The sequence below is a fragment of the Phyllobates terribilis genome, unplaced genomic scaffold (assembly GCF_046119375.1).
Source record: "Phyllobates terribilis strain yellow unplaced genomic scaffold, ASM4611937v1 Scaffold_11__3_contigs__length_659146591, whole genome shotgun sequence".
Lineage (NCBI taxonomy): Eukaryota > Metazoa > Chordata > Amphibia > Anura > Dendrobatidae > Phyllobates > Phyllobates terribilis.
Window position 1 is genome coordinate 337,562,431 of NW_027362771.1, and position 23,640 is coordinate 337,586,070.

At 44.4% G+C, this 23,640-nt stretch overlaps 1 protein-coding gene across 1 annotated transcript in view; it reads left to right on the forward strand.

Annotated features, from left to right (window-relative positions):
* The window catches only part of CYP11A1 (cytochrome P450 family 11 subfamily A member 1), a 67,597-nt gene that overhangs the window by 43,021 nt on the left and 936 nt on the right, over positions 1 to 23,640 (forward strand). Inside the window, exons 5-8 of the mRNA XM_073650785.1 lie at positions 6,370 to 6,524; positions 10,834 to 11,000; positions 11,083 to 11,161; positions 16,903 to 17,094. Coding sequence (XP_073506886.1) covers positions 6,370 to 6,524; positions 10,834 to 11,000; positions 11,083 to 11,161; positions 16,903 to 17,094 — 593 coding nt within the window. The remainder of the gene's footprint in view (positions 1 to 6,369; positions 6,525 to 10,833; positions 11,001 to 11,082; positions 11,162 to 16,902; positions 17,095 to 23,640) is intronic.

The window sequence follows — 23,640 nt, forward strand, 5'->3', positions numbered from 1 at the left end:
ACCTTCTTCATCATTGTTCTCCCCCACCTTCTCCATCATTGTCATATCTCCCCCACCTCCTCCATCATTGCCATATCTCCCCCACCTCCTCTATCATTGCCATATCTCCTCCCACCTCCTCCATCATTGCCATATCTCCCCCACCTCCTCCATCATCATTGCCATATCTCCCCCACCTCCTCCATCATCATTGCCATATTTCCACCCACCTCCTCCATCATCATTGCCATATCTCCCCTCACCTCCTCCATCATTGCCATATCTCCCCCCACCTCCTCCATCATTGCCATATCTCCCCCACCTCATTCATCATCATTTCCATATCTCCCCCCACCTCCTCCATCATCATTGCCATATCTTCCCCACCTCCTCCATCATCATTGCCATATCTCCGCCACCTCCTCCATCATCATTGCCATATCTCCCCCCACTTCCTCCCATCATTATTGCCATATCTCCCCCCACCTCCTCCATCATCACTGCCATATCTCCCCCACCTCCTCCATCATTGCCATATCTCCCTCACCTCCTCCATTGTCATTGCCATATCTCCCCCACCTCCTCCATCATCATTGCCATATCCCCCCCCCACCTCCTACATCATTATTGCTCTCCCTCATCCCCAGTGTATTTGTTTTAAAAAAAAAACCACTCATGCTCATTTTCCCACAGCATCCTCATTGCCTGCAACTGTCTCCCTGACACAGGCCCGCGCTTCATGATGACGTCATCAAGCCGCGCGAGCCTGTGTCAGGGAGGAAGCAGAGGACGGCTCCCTCAGCTCCGCTGCCATTTTCCTCCTGTCAGCAGTGGAGCTGGAGGGATCGCTCCCTGCCTGCCGCACACAATGATGGCAATCTGGCCATAGGCCCCCCTGGAGCCTGGGGGGTCCAAGAAGCAGGTCAGATTGCCTGGGACCACCAGAGAATTCTCCGGTGTCCCGGTGCCCCAGTCCGACCCTGCAGACACCGCCGAGGCGGTCATAGGAACACGTACAAACTACACTGGACTAAAAGGGACACTGGATATGGGAATTAGGTTAACAGACTAAGGACGGGGGACCTGGCAACATACAGTTGCATATGACTCGCCCCCGGGCCGTGGGGTATCCGGAACTGGGTCTCTGTGTGTTGCTGGGGAGTAGTAGTGGCAACCCGGTCCTGTGGCTCAGGGTGGTCAAATCACGTGCAGTCTATGTTTATGGTGGTTATTAATGTCCGACTATGCCACCCGGGAATTGCGGTCAGGGATAACCGCCGCTGCGAGGCAGACCGCTGAGGCTGGTGTTGGTGTGCAGCACAGGGGTAGGATAACTCCCCACGGGAGGAGTGTAGCCTCAGGGCAGTGTAGGTGGATGCTGGGGGTGATGGTGCAGGCACAGCAGAAATCACACAGAGTCCAATGATGCAGTCCAGGGTCTTTTACTCACAGTTGTTATCCAAGTCACTTCTGTCAGCAAGGACTGCCAGAGCCGTGCTGCGTCCACCAGGTGAGGAGTTCAGTCAACCCCCAGGCAATTCAGGAGTATGTCACAGGACCCCCTTCTGTCCTTTCTCTGGCCTCTCGTGCCCCACCAGTGTCCTGACTTCTGTCCGGCTACCGCGGACCATGTCGGGTAAGCGTTGGCCTTCACTTCCCGCTATCCTATATGGTGCCTTCCTAGCAGGTTTAGCGGGGGATCGCATCAATAAATGGTCACAACCTCCGGTTCTTGGCTGAGGGTAGATTCGCCTCCACCAACTTAGGGATCCGGTACCCTTCCACGGCCTGACCCTTCCACCCGGTAGAATGCGGGTATGCAACAGTTGCTGGCCGTTCTGCACTCCTAGGGTCCCTTCTGCCTTCTTGTTTTTGGAGCCTTTCCACTCCTCTGTCTCTCCTCCTTCCTTCCTTCTCCTCTTCTCCGGCCCCGGTCTTTTCTCTAGGCCTGCCTCCTGGAGCTGAGCTCAGCCTGAGCTGCTGCTCCCTGTCAGCTCTCTCTCCCTTCTGCTCTGACTGACTGGACTGAACTCCCTCCTAAGATGGCCCCCACCTTTTATCTGCTTCTCTGTGTCTGAGCTCAGGTGACCTGCACCCAATGAGCTCCTTCCTGTGCTCCCAGAAACCGCCCCCTTTCTGCTCCTACACCACTGGGTTCTCTTCCCCCTCCCCACTCCAGCCAGGGACATGGTCAGTTGTGCCCGCAGCTGGGAGCACCGTCGAGCTGTCCCCCGGAAATGGGGTGTGTGTGTGTGTGTGTGCAGCTAACTGAGCCCTGGTCCACACTCCATCCTTACCTAGCAGTGGAATTTCACACCACTTGATGAGGAGCAATACCCCTGTAGCAACCGAACCGTCGGGGTGCTACATTTCCCCCTGGTAAAGCACAGCACGTCCTCGGGCTGGAAAAGAGTAAAAACATTTGATTTCAAGACATACAAAAATTACAGTTTTTTTTTTTTTTTTTAAACGTTACTTTCATAAACTTTTCTCTTTATTGACATATTAAGCATTTCTTTCTCTTAGGCGAATATAAAACTCTCTTATCAAAAATATCAAAATGGGTAGATTCTCAAAAATATGAACAAGTGCTAATTTTTCAAAAATACCAAGAAAAGAACAATAAACATCATTAGCAGCAATTCAACGGCGCAGTTTTTTTTTAACTGGTCACAGTTCAGGCCATGACCGGGTGTCCATCTCACCCTACAAGGTGCAAACTTTCAAATTCAATACTTGGAGGATTGGCGGCTCTCAGTCCTCAGCCAGATAACAGGGGGAATGGCTGCTCTCAGTCCTCAGCCAGGTTAACAGGACAGTTCCCAAGAAATTCGACAGGTAACATTAGGACAAGTCCAAACAGGTAACAGTCCCAACCGGGGTAAACTTAGGAACTTTCTCAGGCCCAACGGGGCAAAAACTTTGTAAACTTTCATACCCTTATGGGTAACTATGTACAGTCCTTTCATTCGCTGGTTGGGCTTAATGGCGGTGCCCTCCAGGCGGCTCCTGATCAGGGTAGCAGTCCTCTTCAGACCTGTACAGGTCTTTAGTGCAGCAGGGTAGAGTGCGACTCTCTGCTCCCACCCGGTGGATGCTTAGGGCATACCAGCCCCTTACGTCGCGGTGCAGTAGGCCTTGCGGCGGGGCCTGGAGAGGGCCGCTGTTGATGACGCCCGGGGTCAGAGGGCGCGGCTTTGGGCCTGGGCGCGGGCTGGTGGTGGCAGCGCCCAGGGCTGGAGGGCTCAGCTGCGGGGCTTGTTGCGGGGTCTGGAGCAGGTCAGTGTCTGCAGCGCCCGGGATCGGCGGCTCCACCAGGGGGCCCAGGAGCAGGCTTACGCCGGCAGCGTCCGGAACAGGGAGACTCCTCTTACCCGCTCCCGCGACCGCTCCTGCGTCACACGTCTTCTCCTGGCGCTGGTCGGGATCTGCGACGGCTGGGGCACTGCCGATGCTGGCCAGCTTAGTCTTCTGCCGGTCCGCCAGCCTCTTCTGCATTTCCCCTTTCCATCCGGCGATGGCGTCACGCTGGGCCTTCTCCATCCTCCGGCCCAGGTCTTCTATCAAGGAGCGGAGGAATTCCAAATCCTCCTGGGGCAGCTTTGCCATCAGCTCCTCCACGGTGTAAGGTGCTGCCGGCTGCAGCAGGCCGCTGGCTGGGGCTCTAAGGCTGACGCCCTCCATCTTGCCCTCCGGGTGCGGTCTGCCAGAACTCACACAGGCCACACCCTCCCCTCCAGTTTTCTTTCCTCCCCTCCTTTGTTGGGGGCGGTCCCGTGGCAGGCTGCTGCCGATCACTCTCAGGGGCAGCCCCTCCACGTTGATGGACACATCCACATACGTGATTGCTGCTTGGGGCGGGCTCCGCTCTTGGCGCCATTCTGGGACCCAGTGCACGATGGGAGGTGACTTCTTGTTGTCTTTTTTCGCGCTCATACTGGCGTCCATTCTGCTGGGACGGTCGCCATATTTAGTACAGTAAAAACAGTCTCTAGGCACGCAATACCCGCTGGTGGCGGGTTGGTCATGATCCTGCCGACTACGCCAAAGTTGACTCGCCCCCTGGGCCGTGGGGTACCCGGAACCAGGTCTCTGTGTGTCGCTGGGGAGTAGTAGTGGCAACCCGGTCCTGTGGCTCAGGGTGGTCAAACCACGTGCAGTCTATGTTTATGGTGGTTATTAATGTCCGACTACGCCACCCGTGGATTGCAGTCAGGGATAACTGCCGCTGCGAGGCAGACCGCTGAGGCTGGTGTTGGTGTGCAGCACAGGGGTAGGATAACTCCCCACGGGAGGAGTGTAGCCTCAGGGCAGTGTAGGTGGATGCTGGGGGTGATGGTGCAGGCGCAGCAGAAATCACACAGAGTCCAATGATGCAGTCCAGGGTCTTTTACTCACAGTTGTTATCCAAGTCACTTCTGTCAGCAAGGACTACCAGAGCCGTGCTGCGTCCACCAGGTGAGGAGTTCGGTCAACCCCCAGGCAATTCAGGAGTATGTCATAGGACCCCCTTCTGTCCTTTCTCTGGCCTCTCGTGCCCCACCAGTGTCCTGACTTATGTCCGGCTACTGTGGACCGTGTCGGGTAAGCGTTGGCCTTCACTTCCCGCTATCCTATATGGTGCCTTCCTAGCAGGTTTAGCGGGGGGTCGCACCAATAAATGGTCACAACCTCCGGTTCTTGGCTGAGGGTAGATTCGCCTCCACCAACTTAGGGATCCGGTACCCTTCCACGGCCTGACCCTTCCACCCGGTAGAATGCGGGTATGCAACGGTTGCTGGCCGTTCTGCACTCCTCGGGCCCCTTCTGCCTTCTTGTTTCTGGAGCCTTTCCACTCCTCTGTCTCTCCTCCTTCCTTCCTTCTCCTTCTCCTCTTCTCTCCGGCCCCGGCCTTTTCTCTAGGCCTGCCTCCTGGAGCTGAGCTCAGCCTGAGCCGCTGCTCCCTGTCAGCTCTCTCTCCCTTCTGCTCTGACTGACTGGACTGAACTCCCTCCTAAGATGGCCCCCACCTTTTATCTGCTTCTCTGTGTCTGAGCTCAGGTGACCTGCACCCAATGAGCTCCTTCCTGTGCTCCCAGAAACCGCCCCCTTTCTGCTCCTACACCACTGGGTTCTCTTCCCCCTCCCCACTCCAGCCAGGGACATGGTCAGTTGTGCCCGCAGCTGGGAGCACCGTCGAACTGTCCCCCGGAAATGGGGTGTGTGTGTGTGTGTGTGCAGCTAACTGAGCCCTGTTCCACACTCCATCCTTACCTGGCAGTGGAATATCGCACCTCTGGATGAGGTGCAATACCCCTGTAGCAACCGAACCCTCGGGGTGCTACACATACCATACCACCTAACATAACTATAGGGGTTACTCAGGCACCTCCCGATTGGGGAGGATGCCTTTTAAAGAAGATGTCTCCCAGCTATTGGCTGGGAGACACCTTGCAGATAATCACATTAATTAAATGCCTCCCAGCTGTTGGCTGGGGGCATTTACCATGTGTGCGCAGTGACTCTTTTAGAGTAGGGAAGCGGGTGCTTGCGTGCACTAGGTGCTTCGCCGATGCACATTGTGGCGTGCACACCAGGAAGTAGCAGGAGGCAGGAGCATACCGGGGACCGCGCCGAGGGCTGGGAGAGTAACCCAGTGTTCCTACATGGAGAGAGAAGGGGACACCATGCAGGGGCGCCGCCAATAGCACTACAACTTCAATAGTAACTCTTAGAATGATCTATTTTCATAATATCAACGCATTGTTCAAGTGTCATTAACTTCTAAATAAGACTGGATTATAAGAAGACATTCCGACTGTGCTTTATTGATTTGGTGTTTGTGGTTTCACATATCACATTTGGTTTGGATGTGTCCAAATCAAAATGTGTCATAGATAATTTGGCACACCTTCTCCAAACACATATAAAGGCAAGAACAAGGGTCAGCACACCTGTTAGTATAAGTGTGATATTCAGGTGCACATGAGGCCATTAACAGACAAATATAACCTAGAATAAAAACATAATGTGTAGGCACAATGCAGTAAGTAAATAAATGATAACACATGTAAAAAGCTTTTTTTAACAACAAAGCGTAAAAGTCATCTTCCCGAGATAAGGTGTACCCAGTCAGGATGGTCTCTAACTTTAGTAATTACTCTTCCTATCTTCCAACCAGGCCTCAATAAGTTGGGGGTGGAGCAGCTCCTAAACACATTATGTAGCACAATAGCTAATTTGATCTATATATATGCATAGGCCTGTCATTGGAAATCAAGCTTGACCATGAATAGGTTGTTTTCTGACACCATTTTCCCTGAGTTATAACATAAAAAATATCATAATTAATATGTGTCCTGCATGTATATGAGCCTACTTATGTACAAATATGAATATCTTCTTTACCAGCGGATCGCTGTATACAGGGTATCTACAGCTCTCTAAGACATCGCTCAGATAATACATATTCAGGAGTACTTTCCAGTCTCCTTCTTCAGGATCAACTTCCTCTTGAAGACATCAAAGCTAGTATTACTGAACTGATGGCAGGAGGCGTGGACACGGTGAGACATTGAAAAATACATACTGTTGTTTTGTAACAGATCCTGCTGCCTTGATTTTTAATTTAGGATTTCCAAGAAGTCACCTTTTTGTGTATACAATTAGAAACTTTAGTAATACGTCCTACTAATTACATAGAAGAGAATTTATTAGGGCAGAAATAGTGTAAATTTGTGTTACATTATAGTACTGGAAATGTTTACTTAAAGACGACCTTTCACCGGTTTGAGCATGTTAAAATGTCTACATCATGGAATAGTAACTGCGTAACTATCAAAATCTAAACTTAGCAACACGTTTGTGGAACTGTGTCATGGCACGAACAAAGGAGATTTCTGAGAACCTCAGAAGAAAATGATGCTCATCATGTTGGAAAATGTTACAAAACCATCTTTATAGATGCTGAACTCCATCAATCTTCAGTCAGATAGATTGTGTACAAATTGAGGAAATTTAAACCCCTATTACCATTATTTTGAACCAACAAAAATCACTCCAAAAGAAAGGAGTATATTAATCTGCGAGGTCACAAAGGAACCCAAAGAAACCTCTAAGCAACAAAAGGCCCCTCTCACATTAGCTAATATTATTGTTCATGAGTCAACCATCAGCAGTACACTAAACAACAATGGTGTCCATGTCAGGACTGCAAGGAGAAAGACACTACAGTCTTGTCCCAAGATAACATTTCTGCCTGTCTGCAGTTTAGTAAAGATCACCTGACAAGCCAGAAGGCTACTAGAATAATGTTTTGTGGTCATATGGGACCAAAATAGATACTTTTAGTTTAAATAAGAGGTATTATGTTTGGAAGAAAAACAATGCATTATAGCATAAAAATATCATACTATTTGTCAAACATGGTGGTGGGGCATCATGGTTTGTGTCTGTCTTGCTCCATCTGGGCCAGGATGGCTTGTTATCATTGATGGAACTATGAATTTTGAATTATATCAGCAAATTCTATGTTAGGAGATCGTGGATCATGCAGCAAGACAACCACCCTAACGACACAAGTCGTTGTACAAAACAATGGTTAAAGAAGAAAGAAGGTAAAGTTTTGGAAGAGCCAAGACAAAGTCCTGGCCTTAATCCTACAGAAATGTTGTGGAAAGGATCTAAAGCGAACAGTTCATGGGAGAAAACCCACCAACTTAACAGGTTTGAAGCTGTTTTGTAGTGAGGAATGGGATAAAATTCTCCAAGCCAATGTGTAGGACAAATCAATAAGTACAACAAATCTTTGATGCAGTTATTGCTGCGCAAGGGAGTCGCAGACATGATAACTGAAGCATTGCCATCATTTAAAAATGACAGTCTAATATTTTTTACTCATTTTTTATTTAGTTCTCTTTATCTACTTTTAAGACTTGTGTGAAAATCTGATGTACAAGTGCTTCTCACTAAATTAGAATATCATCAAAAAGTTAATTTATTTCAGTTCTTCAATACAAAAAGTGAAACTCGTATATTATATAGAGTCATTACAAACAGAGTGATCTATTTCAAGTGTTTATTTCTGTTAATGTTGATGATTATGGCTTACAGCCAATGGAAACACAAAAGTCATTATCTCAGTAAATTAGAATACTTTATAACACCAGCTTGAAAAGTGTTTTTAAAATCCGAAATGTTGGCCTACTGAAATGTATGTTCAGTAAATGCACTCAATACTTGGTCGGGGCTCCTTTTGCATTAATTACTACATCAATGCGGCGTGGCATGGAGGCGATCAGCCTGTGGCACTGCTGAGGTGTTATGGAAGCCCAGGTTGCTTTGATAGCAGCCTTCAGCTCATCTGCATTGTTGGGTCTGGTGTCTCTCATCTTCCTCTTGACAATAGCCCATAGATTCTCTATGGGGTTAAGGTCAGACAAGTTTGCTGGCCAATCAAGCACAGTGATACTGCTGTTTTTAAACCAGGTATTGGTACTTTTGGCAGTGTGGACAGGTGCCAAGTCCTGCTGAAGAATGAAATTTCCATCTCCAAAAAGCTTGTCGGCAGAGGGAAGCATGAAGTGCTCTAAAATTTCCTCGTAGATGGCTGCGCTGACTTTGATCTTGATAAAACACAGTGGACCTACACCAGCAGATGATATGGCTCCCCATACCATCACTGATTGTGGAAACTTCACACTAGACCTCAAGCAGCTTGGATTGTGTGCCTCTCTACTCTTCCTCCAGACTCTGGGATCTTGATTTTTAAATGAAATGCAAAATTTACTTTCGTCTGAAAACAACACCTTGCACCATTGAGCAACAGTCCAGGTCTTTTTCTCCTTGGCCCAGGTAAGACGCTTCTGGCGTTGTCTATTGGTCATGAGTGGCTTGACACAAGGAATGCGGCACTTGTAGCCCATGTCCTGGATACGTCTGTGTGAGGTGGCTCTTGAAGCAATGACTCCAGCAGCAATCCACTCCTTGTGAATCTCCCCCAAATTTTTGATTGGCCTTTACTTAACAATCCTTTCAAGGCTGCGGTTATCCTGGTTGCTTTTGCACCTTTTTCTACCAAACTTTTTCCTTCCACTCAACTTTCCATTAATATGATTGGATACAGCACTCTGTGAACAGCCAGCTTCTTATGGCAATGACCTTTTGTGGCTTACCCTACTTGTGGAGTGTGTCATTGACTTCCTTCTGGACATCTCTCAAGTCAGCAGTCTTCCCCATGACTATGGAGCCTAATGAAACAGACTAAGGGACATTTTTAAACACTTAGGAAGCCTTTGCAGGTGTTTTTTTGTTAATTATTCTAATTTACTGAGAAAATGACATTTGTGTTTTCATTGGCTGTAAGCCATAATCACTCTGTTTGTAATTACTCTAATTAAAATACTCACTTTTGTTATTGAAGAACTGAAATAAATTAACTTTTTGATGATATTCTAATTTAGTGAGAAGCACTTGTAGCTTTAGATCATATTTATGCAGAAATATGTCAAATTCTAAAGAGTTCACTCATTTTAAAGCACCACTGTATATATGATCAACTATTACATTTAAACCACTGATAGATGGAATTTATAACATTGATTATCTTATTACAATGGTACCTAGGAGTGGGAAAGATTAGGCAAGTAAACAGTCAGTTTTTAAAGCTGATGTGTTGGGTGTTGACAGCAGGGAAAATAGGCAAGTAGACAGTGAGAGAAAGGTGTCAGAGCACATAGTACCCTATGGGAAGAAGGCAAGCAAGCAAAGGCAGTGTGATTGAGGAACTATGGGATGTGCAGGAGAAAACAATTTTAATTAATGGAGGCCCCACCTCACAACTTATAGGGATAATTTCCATGTTAATAGCGCTAGTAAGGTGCCAGATTGCTGTACTGAAAGTGTGACACCCAGGAGAAAATGAACTTTATCCCTCCCAGGAGCCGCCGGCTTTCAGTCATACAGTCTGTCCATGTGGCTACAGTCATCACTCACAGCACTGTGAGCTCACCCAGGCACTTTGCCTGACAGCTTGCTATGCACGGATGTACTGCAGAGTGGACTGCCAGCCACATTGCTACATGGTGTGCTTACAGCTGCTGCTCACAGTGCTGTGAACAGTGACTGAAGCCGCACTGGCACGACTATATGACTGAAAGCCGAGATAAAGTTCATTTTCTTCTGGATATCACACTTTCAGTTAGGCGGCCAGATACCATTAACCTGCAGATACCTGCAGATTCACTCTATAACTGCAGGTTAATACCGTTATCCGACTTGGCAGGTTCTCTTTAATAGATATATTGCCAATTTCTTGGTACTAGATAACATAGGAAGAAAACATTCAGCAGAAGAGCCTACACAATATTAGGCAAGTGAATTTAATATTATTATTGATCACTAAATATATAGGTTTTCCTGCATAAAGTAATTGCATGAAGAAATCTGATTCTTTTTTAGTATTGTACAATGTACATAAATCCAGGTTATGGCTTTTAATGGTGACAATACTGCAATTTTCTGCATCTTTTGACAGTGCATAGTGAATACTGAGTGAACAATACATATTACAGTGCAATACTCAGAACTATAAATGTATTTTTTGCACTTAACCTATGTCTATGTAATGACATTCAGTCAGAACAATGTGTCCAATCCCAGTTACTATGGAAGCTGCTCCTGGAACACAAGGCACGGAAATCTGCCTTTTCTCCTGCATTATTACAGCTCATGGTGCCGGTGAATAGGTTAAAAACACATGCTGGGTAAAATGAGTCTATGATGTATGTGGAAAAATTGTAAAATAGTGTCTGCATAGCCTACACAGATTCTCAGGCTTAAATATATTCCAATATCAGTCCTACATTCCTGTTTCAGACATCTATGACCCTTCAGTGGGCGATGTATGAGCTGGCACGTGCCCCAGGTGTCCAGGAGAAGCTGAGGTCTGAAATTCTAGCTGCTAGGGCCACTTCTGGAAATGACTTGACAACATTACTGAAGAAGATCCCACTGGTCAAAGCAGCTTTGAAAGAAACTCTCAGGTAAAACCAGAAATGACACATATATAGTATACTTCTGCACTGCACAGAACATGCTTTTCTCATTGTCCCTTGTTTATTACAGACTGCACCCTGTTGCGATCACATTACAGAGGTATACTCAGAGGGATACAGTCATCCGCAACTACATGATACCACAGGGGGTAAGCACTTGTATGGCAAAGAGATACAATTGAAGGGCTGACTATTGCGTAAGGCCACGGCCCCACTATCAGTATTCGGTCAGTATTTTTTCTCAGGAGTGGGAGCCAAAACCAGGTGAGGAACAATCAGAGAAAAGGTATAAGGCTGTGTGCCCATGATGCGTTTTTTAAGCGTTTCCGCAGCGGCAAAAACGCTGCATACAACGCTTAAAAAACGCTTGGTAGAAGGTCTGCCATGTTCCCCAATAATAATCCGCATGTGCTGTGCACATGCTGCGGAAATTTCTGCTGCGGATTATCATTGCGGAAAAAAACGCAGCACTACCAATTATTTTGCGGAAGCGCTGCGTTTTCGCCGCCATTGACTTGCATTAGAATGCATGTAATCCGCTTCACTAGATAAGCACATGCGGATTACATGCGTTCAATGTGCGGATGGTACCCAGGTGTGGAGGAGAGGAGACTCTCCTCCGGACCCGGGTACCATAGAAAACTGTAAAAAAAGAATAAAATAAAAAATAAATATTATATTTACCTTCTGATGGCCCGCGGTGCGCTAGTCCTCCCTTGCCGGCAGATCGCGATGGACTGGAGGACCTGCGCTGACGTCATAGTCATGTGACAGGTCACGCGACGCTGACGTCGGCCGGTCCTTCAGTGTACCACGATCTGCCGGCAGCCAGGACGGAGTGAAACAAGACTGCGGGGGCCTTCAGAAGGTAAGTATAGATTTATTTTTTTACATTCTTTGGGGTCACACTATATAAATCCATGACGTTTGCCTGGATTTATATAGTGTGACCAAGTTGACAAGCACTTTCCAAGTGGTGCTAAAATCGCTTGGAAAGCGCTTGTCAACCTGCATGCGGAAATGCATGTGAAGAACGCTTCACATCCGCATGTCCCTGGCATGAAACCGCATGTACAATCCGCATGTACAATCTGCATGCGTTTCAGGAAAAATCCAGAGCATGTCTGCATTGTGGGCACATAGCCTAATAGAAACAAGTCACCAATTCTGCATTTATCACCCACTCCTGGTTTTGGCTCCCACTCCTGAGAAAAAATACTGACTGAATACTGACCAAATACTGATAGTGGGGCCATGGCCTAAGAGTCATTTTACAAAGCCAGATAAACTGCCCAAATGAGCATCGATGGTAGATTGAAGAAGTACCCATTTTTTAAGTGGGAATGATCTTGAATGTGCAAACCAAATGTGGATGAATAGTCATTACTTTTATGATTCGACTCCATATAGTTTGCATTAATATTTGTAGCACAATTAGGTATACACAAATAGAAGTGCTTTGTAAATAATGGAACGTATGCAACTGCTGTCACTTGAACTATAATGAATACGCTTGCTTGTCTTTTTCTGTTACACCTCTGCAACGAAAGCAAAGCTTTGCATAGAGTACTGATTTAGAAAAGGTGTCCTAGACATGATTATTAACTTCTGAGTAACAAATGTTGTGACTGTTATTGATTTACCATGCTCACAGATTGACAATTTACTATCAAAATCAAATTCAAATGTAGTAACCAGTGGCATACTCATAGTGGCAGGCCATGCAGCTGCCATGGCGACCATGGTGAGAGTTAGACCTGTGGTGAATATACTTTTCCTGCATTCAGCCCACATATATTTCTGCAGCCACCGCTAGAGGAAGCTCAGTCCATGTAGATCAGGGGTGTCCTCATAAAAATCCTCTAAATTTAGAGATTTGAGATTAAGTTATAACATTGCCATGAAGCACGTTATGGATTGCTACATGTCTACAAGATCAGAATCACCGTCAAGACATGAGTGCAAAGCCAGAACCGCCATTAGTACATGAATGCAGTACCAGAACCACCATCAGTACATTAATGCAGCATCAGAACCATCATCAGTACATGAATGCAGCACCAGAACCACCATCAGTAAAATAATGCAGCGTCAGAACCACTGTCAGTACATGAATACAACATCAGAACCACAGTCAGTACACGAATGCAATGTCAAAACCACCATCACTACATATATGCAGCACCAAGCTTAGTACAGCGATCAATTGCAATGTCAGATCAGCCCCATATACAATTTTATAGCATGAACCTGCAACTCCCAGTATCAGGGCTGCCACCAGGAATTTCAGGGCCCCATACTGGCAAAAGTTTTGTGCCCACTTGAGATTCCTCCCAGGCTCTGCCTCCACCGCTCGAACCTTCCACAGTCCCACTGCCCACTCTTGGAAAAACTCCACTACTGCACCACGTCCTCACCAATCACACACTAACAGTTCCCGTGGAACACCATATCACATACATAGCCATCAGCTTTTGTTTTGGCCAAAAGATTTTTTAAGTCGCCACCAGGACACGATAGACTCTTCTGGCTGAGCCCTACTCTACTCTAACCTATTAAACATTTCTTAAAATATCCAATACTCTTTTTAGGTATATTTTTCTTTTTTTTTCTTTAAGGGAATGTGTCACATACATTTTTTAAAATGACCAATAATATCACATACAAGGGACAAATGCCACCACACCATGACCAGATCACATATTACCACCACATAGGGACCGAATATTACAATACTGATCTTTAATAAAAAAAAACCCACAATACTAAGTGCCATTATACACAGGAGCTCTGTATATAGTGTCAGTGAACAGGTAATACATTGATCACCAGTGACATTATACACAGGAGCTCTGTATATAGTATATAGTGTACAGGTAATAAAGGGATCACCAGTGACATACACAGGAGCTATGTATATAGTATCAGTGTACAGGTAATGCAGTGAACACCACTCACATTATACACAGGAGCTGTGTATATATATAGTGTATAGTGTTCAGGTAATAAAGGGATCACCAGTGACATTATACACTGGAGCTCTGTATATAGTGTCAGTGTACAGGTAATATAGTGATAACTGGTGATATTATACACAGGAGCTCTGTATATAGCGTCAGTGTACAGGTAATACAGGGATCACCAGTAACATTATACACAGGAGCCGGTGATGTCTCTAATTTGAAGAATTTCATTTTCACTTTTCATCCAGCGCAGACTGTCATCACTTCTTCTAGGCAGGACTTGTCTCTGCATAAAACAACACACAGTTATCTAGAGTACATTCACCAACTTCTACACTACACAGCTGAATACAGACGTGCACTCACCATTAATATATAATTAGTTATTATGCAACTCACCATTCCAAATATAAATTGTAATCCATCACTGAGCCCCCACTAACTATAAAGGCACTTTCCTCACCTAATAAATATATAAATTAATTAGCACCTGTACTCTTTCCCCCAATTCATTACCAGTCATTGCATCCTCAACGACCCCCACTGTGTACCTCCCACTCCCCTGATTCTTTAGATTTACATGCCCCCACTCCACCTAATTCATTGTCATGTCATGTCCTCTCTCCTACCTCCACCCTCTATTTATTATCAACTGCTCTCCCCCACATTCAATACATCATTTACTCTCCTCCAAACTCAATTTATCATTATTTGCTACCCCATCCCCAATTCATCATAATTTGCTCTCCCCACCCCCCACCTTCAATTCAATTGCTGTTCCCCATCCCCCAACCTCACTTCATAATTTACAGTCTCCCGTCCCCCTCACTTTATCATTTGCAGTCCCTTGTTCTCCTCATTTCATCATTTGCAGTCTCCCCCTCTCACTTCATCATTTGCAGTCCCCATCTCACTCCATCATTTACAGTCCTTCCCTCACTCCTTAATTTGCAGACCTCCCTCACTCCATAATTTGCAGTCCCTTGTCCCCCCCTTACTTCATCATTTTCAGTCCCTCCTCTCACTTCATCATTCACAGTCCCCCCCCTCACTTCATCATTTGCAGTCCCCCTCTCACTCCATCATTTACAGTCCTCCCCTCACTCCATCATTTCCAGTCCTCAGTCCCCCTCCCCCTCACTCCATCATTTGCAATCCCCTGTCCCCCTCACACTCTCGCTTCATCATTTGTAGTTTCCTCCGTCACCCATTCAATTAATTTTATAAAGAAAAAAAAAAGGTTTTCATACTTAACCTCACTTACGATCCCCTGCAGGCGCAGCTCCTCTTCAGCTGTCCATGTCCCAGCAACGGCCAGTGGCGCCCGTACATGACGGCGCTTATGCAATGACGTCATTGCGTACACGCCGTCACCTGACCAGAAGTCCGGAAAAGGCAGAGGGAGCTGGAGCTGCACAGCCGTTCAGGTACTTTGACGGCCACGGAGCTCCATGAAAGCTCCCACTGCCGAGACTGGTGCACAGCACCTTGTTACATCCTGGGGCCTGGTGAGCATAAGAACAAAAGGGGGGCCCCTTACAGCAGTAAGGGCAGTAATGCCCCGATGGCAGCCCTGCCCAGTATGTCCTTACCAATGCTAAGGAGCTGCTGGAAGTTACTACTAACAGTCATCATCAGACTGTGGATCATACAAGAACCACAGTACAGTAAATTCCTGCACAACGAGCTCCCTATAGTGGTGACAGTTTTCTCATTTGGATTGTAAAATAAAATCAGGAATTAAAGGGGTGGCCCAAAGGCAAAGTAATTTTCATTCTAAATCCCTGTCTATTTGGTACCATAATCTAAACTATTTTCTATTATACTTGCATTAAAAATTCCCTATCCTTGCCTTACTATACTAGCTGCTTTTCTATTTGTTTTTACCTACTTCCTTTTTGATGACATTTAGTTTGAGAATCACAGTGCATGCTGGGACACTCAAACAAAGCATCATCAGGGGACAGAGGGTGCGGCAATGACCTCCCAGAAACAAAGTGTCATCAGTGATACTCGTTTCAGGGGCTGGACTAGTTCTTGAGCGATGTGCACTGCTCGATGTGCACAGTGACAGTGCGCTCTCTGTTGCCAGCTCATATCAGCAGTAACGAGCCGACAACAGAGCGGTATTAGAATGCCCGAGTGCAGAACCCAACGCCGCCCCAGCAAGTGACATCACTGGTCTCTGCACATCGGGTATTCAGCCAATGCTATCTTGTCGGCTCATTACTGCTGATCTGAGCTGACGACAGTGTGCACGCTGTAATTGTGCACATCGCACATTGCAGGGACTAGCCCAGAACCTGAAACATAGGTCACTGATGACATTTCGTTTCAGGGAGAGGGCAGAGGCTGCAGCAGAGACCGCAGCAGAGACCGCAGCCTCTGCCCCCTGATGAGGCTTTGTTTGAGTATCGCATCATGCATTGGGATTCACAAACGAAGCATCATCAAAAAGAAAGTAGGGAAAAAAATAGAAAAGCAGTTAGATAGTGTAGTTGGGGAAGGATAGAGAATTTTTAATGCAAGTACATTAGAAAATAGTTTACATTATGTCACTAAATGGATAGGGATTTAGAATGAAAATGACTTTGGACTTCGGACCACTCCTTAAGGGTTGTGTGGGTGAGATTTGGGAATATATATATATACCAGTAGTCTGATGTAAATACATGAAAAATATGGTGTTTTAACTAAGCAGCATATTTATAAAGTTGTACCAAGTGAGACTAGTATCTTAAATATTACTCCACTTTTCTACTTATTAAAGGGGTTTTTATGAGCACATAGAATATCAAAGCATTTCAAAGCTTATGACAAATTAAGAAACTTCTTAATTTACTTGCTGTTAAAATTTTGCTCTGTTGCTTATTACAAGGACAGCCAGATCATTTTTTGTTTGTTAATATTTCTCCATTTTCCTATAGACTTTGGTGCAGGTTGGACTGTATGCCATGGGACGGAATCCAGATATCTTCCCGTCTCCTGAGAGGTTTTCTCCAGAGCGCTGGCTAGGGAAAGAATCAACTTATTTCAAAGGCCTAGGCTTTGGTTTTGGTCCTCGACAGTGTATCGGGAGAAGGATTGCAGAAATGGAGATGCAACTTTTCCTTATCCATGTATGTAAAGTTTTATGAGTGAAAGGATCTACTGAGACTACATATTCTTGTATCCTCTTTATGGAATTAATCTTATACAACATTCACAAATGTGACTTGTTCCATATGTGTAAGGGTTATAAAACAATTACAATGATATATTCCCTGCAGGGGAGAGTTTCTTTCATTTTGATACTTTACAAGGTCTGTTGAATTTCCACTATGGAGAATTTTTCAATATGGAAACATTTCATAATAGAAGCAGAAGTCATGTTTCTTTAATAAAAAAACAAAAGCATATCTGCATTTCCTGTACTTGTATCTACAGTATATTTACTGTACATGCGTCATCTGTTATCATTTGTGGGTACGGTAAAATATTATTGAGAGCTTCTTTTATTGCCAAATTTAAAGACTGTGAGGGAATTTATTGGGCTTTAAAAGTCGCAAATTTTTGCACAAAACATAGTTAATCAAATATTTTGCAACTTTTGCCATATTTATGCAATGTCTGACCATTTTTTAAAAGTGGATGAAGCTTATCGGCGGGCCGAGTGCGCGACCAGTGCAACCCAACAGATTAATTATCATTTAAGGCTCAAACATGTCATAAATTATAACAGAAATGTTCTCCAGTCCAGGTGCATGTATTAAAACATCACACATGGACCCCCAATATTTTTCTCCATAAGACATGTTTTCCACAGGGACATGGCAGTTGAAAGTTGTGCGTAATTCATTCATTAATTTGACGCATTTTACACCAGCTGACTCTAGATCTTCACTAATTTCTCCCTGTTAAAATAATGAACATCAATTTATGTATAAAGTTGACAGTATTATCAATGTAATGTAATTTTACAAGATTTTATTACCCTTAAAATTGTTTCAGAAAATTAAGTATTTCCCCTAGAAAATTATTACAAATAGACATGTTTTGTTATGTACATGCTTATTTCCTGTTTATTGGAACAACACAAAAAAAACAAAGAAAAAAAAGCAAATTGGATAGAATTTCACACAAAACCCCAAAAATGGGCAGGACAAAATTGTTGGCACTTTTCCAAAATTGTTGGTAAATAACTTTGTTTCAAGCAAGTGATACTTGTTCAAACTCACCTGTGGCAAGTAACAGATGTGGGCAATATGAAAATCACACCTGAAACCAGATAAAAAGGGGAGAAGTTGCCTTCATTTTTGCATTGTGTGCCACACTAAGCACGGAGACCAGAAAGAGGAGAAGAGATCTGTCTGAGGACTTGAGAACAAAAATTTTCGAAAAATAACAACAATCTCAAGTTTACAAGTCCATCTCCATAGATCTGGATGTCCCTTTGTCCACTGTGTGCAACATAATCAAGAATTTTACAACCCATGGCACTGTAGCTAATCTCCTTGGACATGGATGACAGAGAAAAATTGATGAAAGGTTGCAATGCTTAGTGGATAAGCAGCCCCAACAAAGTTACAAAGAAATTCAAGCTGTTCTGCGGGCTCAGGGTGCATCAGTGTCAGTGCAAAATGAAACGCTATAGAAGGAGACACAGAGACACAAAGACATCACAAAGCTAGACTGCAGTTTGCCAAAATGTACATGAGTAAGCGAAAATCCTTCTGGGAAAGCGTCTTGTGGACACATAAGATAGAGCTTTTTGGTAAAGCAGATTATTCTACTGTTTACCAAAAATGGAATGAGGCCTGCAAAGAAAAGAACACAGTACCTACAGTCAAATATGGTGGAGGTTCAAAGATGTTTTAGGGTTGTTTTGCTGCCTCTGGCACTGGGTGCCTTGACTGTGTGTAAGGCATCATGAAATGTGAGGATTACCAAAGGATTTTGGGTTGCAATGTAGTGCCCAGTGTCAGAAAGCTGGGTCATGGGTCTTCCAGCAGGACAATGACCCCAAACATACTTCAAGAAGCACCCAGAAATGGATGGAAACAAAGTGCTGGCGAGTTCTGAAGTGGTCAGCAATGAGTATGGCTCTAAATCCCATTGAATACCTATGGATAAATCTTTAAATTGCTGTTGGGAGAAAGCGCCTTCAAATATGAGAGACCTGGAGCAGATTGCAAGAGAAGAGTGGTCCAAAATTCCAGTTGGGAGGTGTAAAAAGCTTGTTGATGGTTATAGGAAGCAATTGATTGCAGTTATTTATTCCAAAGTGCGTGCAACCAAATATTAAGTTTAGGATGCCAACAACTTTGTCCAATCCATTTAGGGGGTTTTTGTGTGAAATTATTTCTAATTTACCTTCTTCTCTCAGTTTTTTTTGTGTTGTTCCAATGCACACAAGGGAAATAAACATGTTTATATTGCAAAACATTTGTAATTGCAATAATTTTCTGCGAGAAATACTTCATTTTCTGGAACAATTTCAAGTGTGCCAACACTTTTGGCCATGACAATATATGTAATAGGAGGGTTCTTAAACCAAATATTCAACATTGCTGCTAAGTCTGTACACCACCTTTTTTCTGGCTCCAAGTCTTTGTAATGTATGTGACACTTACATTGCACAGAAACTGCATGACACAAACTATAAGGGAGGGCAACATACAGACTGGCCGTAGCTGCAATTTAACATGCAGTGGCCTCAGCTCTGTAGGACACAAAAGATTGGGAGGAAGTTTTTTTTTCTATTTAGCACTTCATTAATTTTTGAGTTATTCACTGTTAATGAATAAGATGACTTTTTATTTTAATCTCAGACAACCTAATTTTAATTGTGTATAAAGGGACAAAGGTAAAGGTTAAAGTTTGCCAAACCTGCTGATTTTGGTGGGATAGGTGAATCTATTAATGTGAATGGAAACTTCTCATCTGTTTTCTAACAGATGATATAGAGAAAGTAGGATCAGGCAGATTGCTTCACTGAACCCCGTGAGATGAGCAGATTGCTTCATGGAACCCCACCTCATGATCCATATCAGTGCTTTCTGGTTGTGGACAGGAGATGTTCGAATATCCTTACCCTCTGGGATCCCAGATTCGGCTTATGATTTGCAGGGCTGGTGAACGCTGCACAGATGACGTCACACCAGGGCATCAAATCAAATGCTGCAGCAGGAAACCAAAAGCTCAGTAAATTCATGCAGCTCCTGTCCATGTCCAGAGAGCACTGACCTGGACAGTGGACTAGGATTTTACGACCACTTATCTCCAATCAGGCATGTTGAATTTCAATGGATGATCCTGGGAGAAAAGCTGCAACTAGTTGTCTGGCAGAAGTATAAGCACTTTTACCCTATGATAAAATTCCTGTTTCTTTTTAGAAATATTTAGGCTATGTAATATATGTTACAAGCACGCCGCTAGGTTCAAATAGGGGCGAGACAGGTTACATGAATTCTTTGGAATCCTGGGGGAACCGTTACTCAGGGCGACCATAGACCATGTGCTGCAGCTTCTCTCAGGCACACAGGGGTATTGACCCTCAGGCACAGACACTTAGGTTGTTTCACTTGCTGACCAGACACACTTGACAAGAGTCCTCATAAACGGTAGAACAGTTGCATTTAATAAGAAGCCGCACAGCCAGTGCAAGGTAAGTCTTATGAGCAACAGGCTCCAGTGACAAACAGTACAGTTTCCTTAGCAGCACAGCAGTTCACAGTCTTCCCAGTAGTACAGGGCAGCAGAGTTCTAATGCAAAGGCACATTAATGAACACAGCATTCTTTACAGCACAGTGAGATGGAGGAAGGGTGGAGGGTTTGCTGAGGGAGATGATCCATGTGACATCATTTCTTCCAGTCCATATCTTTCTGCCTGACAATACTCTGCACTGTTAGTTCAGGAACTCTACCTGACCTGTGCTTAGGTGCTTAGCTTCACTCCTGACTTTAATCCTTTTCACTTGCAGGGGCCTTCTGTGAGATACAGAACACACACACACCCTTTTTCTTAGGCTCCAGCCAGACAGTAAACAACTTCCCCACAATCCCCCTGGGGCTCTGCTAAAACACTGCCCTTCTCCTGTGACTGTGTTAACCCCTCTAGTTGCTGGATGCTTTTGGAGCACAGCACTTCCTGTCTCATGTGCTCGTGTTACTTCTAATAGTTGCTGAATGCTTTTAAAGCAACTGCACTACTTCCGCATGTCACACTCTGCAACAGCACTACTTCTACATGTCACATATGTTTATGAAAGGAAATTGGAGTCACTAAAAACATCACAGACCCAATTGATTGACAATTGGGATCAGGAGGGAGAGATTAGCTTTTTTTGGTGCATCGTGGTTGTGCATGTGCCCCTTCCCCTTATCCTTTCCCACAGCTTGGTTGAACTGGATGAACATTTGTCATTTTTTTAACCATATTAAATTATATAGCTATGCAAAATGGCATAATTTGTTATCATAATGTTACTGGCACCAAGCAGTGATAGAATCACTAACATCACAGAACGGGGTGGATCACTGATAGATCACAGAAGCCTATAAACTGAATCTATGGAACTTTGCATTTGGGCGTGAAGTATCTGATGCACTTTGAAAGTTTCATTTTATTAGGTATATGACTTTGTTCACCCTCCAGTATATTTAAAGGGAAACTGTCATCAGATTCATGGTGCCTGAATCACTGGCAACATGAATTAGAGTCTGGCTGTGTGATTGCAGCATAGTATTTTTTCACTTGAATTGCTGTGGCATTTTAGAGTAACCATGGTTTGAAAAGCCAGCTGGGACTATGGGCCTGATTCATCAAAACTGGCATTGTTCATGACGGTCTTGTTGAAGAGATGTACTGCAGTCAGACGCTTCTGATTCATGAATGGCAATTTCATGAATGGCAACTTTGTGTGCACCCCGCCATGAATACTACGCCAGTCTCTACTGAAGTAAGATTTGTGGTGTAGAGAATGCCTCCACTCGTCATGAATTTGCCCCAATTTAGCCCCAACTTCAGCCACTTTGTCAGAACTGGACAAAATGGTGTGAGAACGCCAAAACTTACATACTTTTAGCGCCACTTCCAGTTGTGCCAATGTATGCAACTTCATGGCGTAAAAGCTTTCATGAATCGGGCCCTATGTGTCTCGGCTGCTGTGGTTAATGAGTAAAACATACCTGGCTATAATCACATAGCCAGTCTCTAATTCATGATGCCTGTAGTTTGGGCAGCAAGAATTTAATGGCAGTTTTCCTGTAAAAGACGCAGAATTTAAACGGGGCTGGCAGAAATCTATTCATACACTGCAAAAACAACCGCATTCACTTGTATAGAATGAATTTTTCTACAATTTTTGTAATTTCTGCAACCAATCAACCACAGGTGAAGATATCCTTATTTTACCTGGTAGTACCTGTTATACAATATACAGTCATATGAAAAAGTTTGGGCACCCCTATTAATCTTAAGCTTATTGTTTTATAAAAATTGGTGTTTTTGCAACAGCTATTTCAGCTTGATATATGTAATAACTGTTGGACACAGTAATGTTTCTGCCTTGAAATGAGGTTTATTGTACTAACAGAAAATGTGCAATCTGCATTCAAGCTAAATGTGACAGGTGCATAAGTATGGGCACCTCACCTGAAAAGTGACATTAATATTTAGCAGATCCTCCTTTTGCAAAAATAACAGCCTCTCGTCACTTTCTGTAGCTTTTAATGAGTTCCTGGATCCTGGATGAAGGTATTTTTGACCATTCCTCTTTACAAAACAATTCCAGTTCAGTTAAGTTTGATGGTAGCCGAGAATGGACAGCCCTCTTCAAATGATCCCACAGATGTTCAATGATATTCAGGTCTGGGGACTGGGATGGCCATTCCAGAACATTGTAATTGTTCCTCTGCATGAATGCCTGAGTAGATTTGGAGCGGTGTTTTGGATCATTGTCTTGCTGAAAGATCCATCCCCTGCGTAACTTCAACTTTAACACTGATTCTTGAACATTATTGTCAAGAATCTGCTGATACTGAGTGGAATCCATGCGTCCCTCAACTTTAACAAGATTCCCGGTGCCGGCATTGGCCACACAGCCCCAAAGCATGATGGAACCTCCACCAAATTTCACTGTGGGTAGCAAGTGTTTTTCTTGGAATGCTGTGTTTTTTTGCCGCCATGCATAACGCCTTTTTGTATGACCAAACAACTCAATCTTGATTTCATCAGTCCACAGGACCTTCTTCAAAAAAGAAATAGGCTTCTCCAAATGTGCTTTTGCATACCTCAGCCGACTCTGTTTGTGGCGTGCTTGCAGAAACGGCTTCTTTCGCATCACTCTCCCATACAGCTTCTCCTTGTGCAAAGTGCGTTGTATAGTTGACCGATGCACAGTGACACCATCTGCAGCAAGTTGATGCTGCAGCTCTCTGGAGGTGGTCTGAGGATTGTCCTTGGCTGATCTCACCATTCTTCTTTTCTGCCTTTCTGATGTTTTTCTTGGCCTGCCACTTCTGGCCTTAACAAGAACTGTCCCTGTGATCTTCCATTTCCTTACTATGTTCCTCACAGTGGAAACTGACAGGTTAAATCTCTGAGACAGCTTTTTGTATCCTTCCCCTGAACAACTATGTTGAATAATCTTTGTTTTCAGATCATTTGACAGTTGTTTTGAGG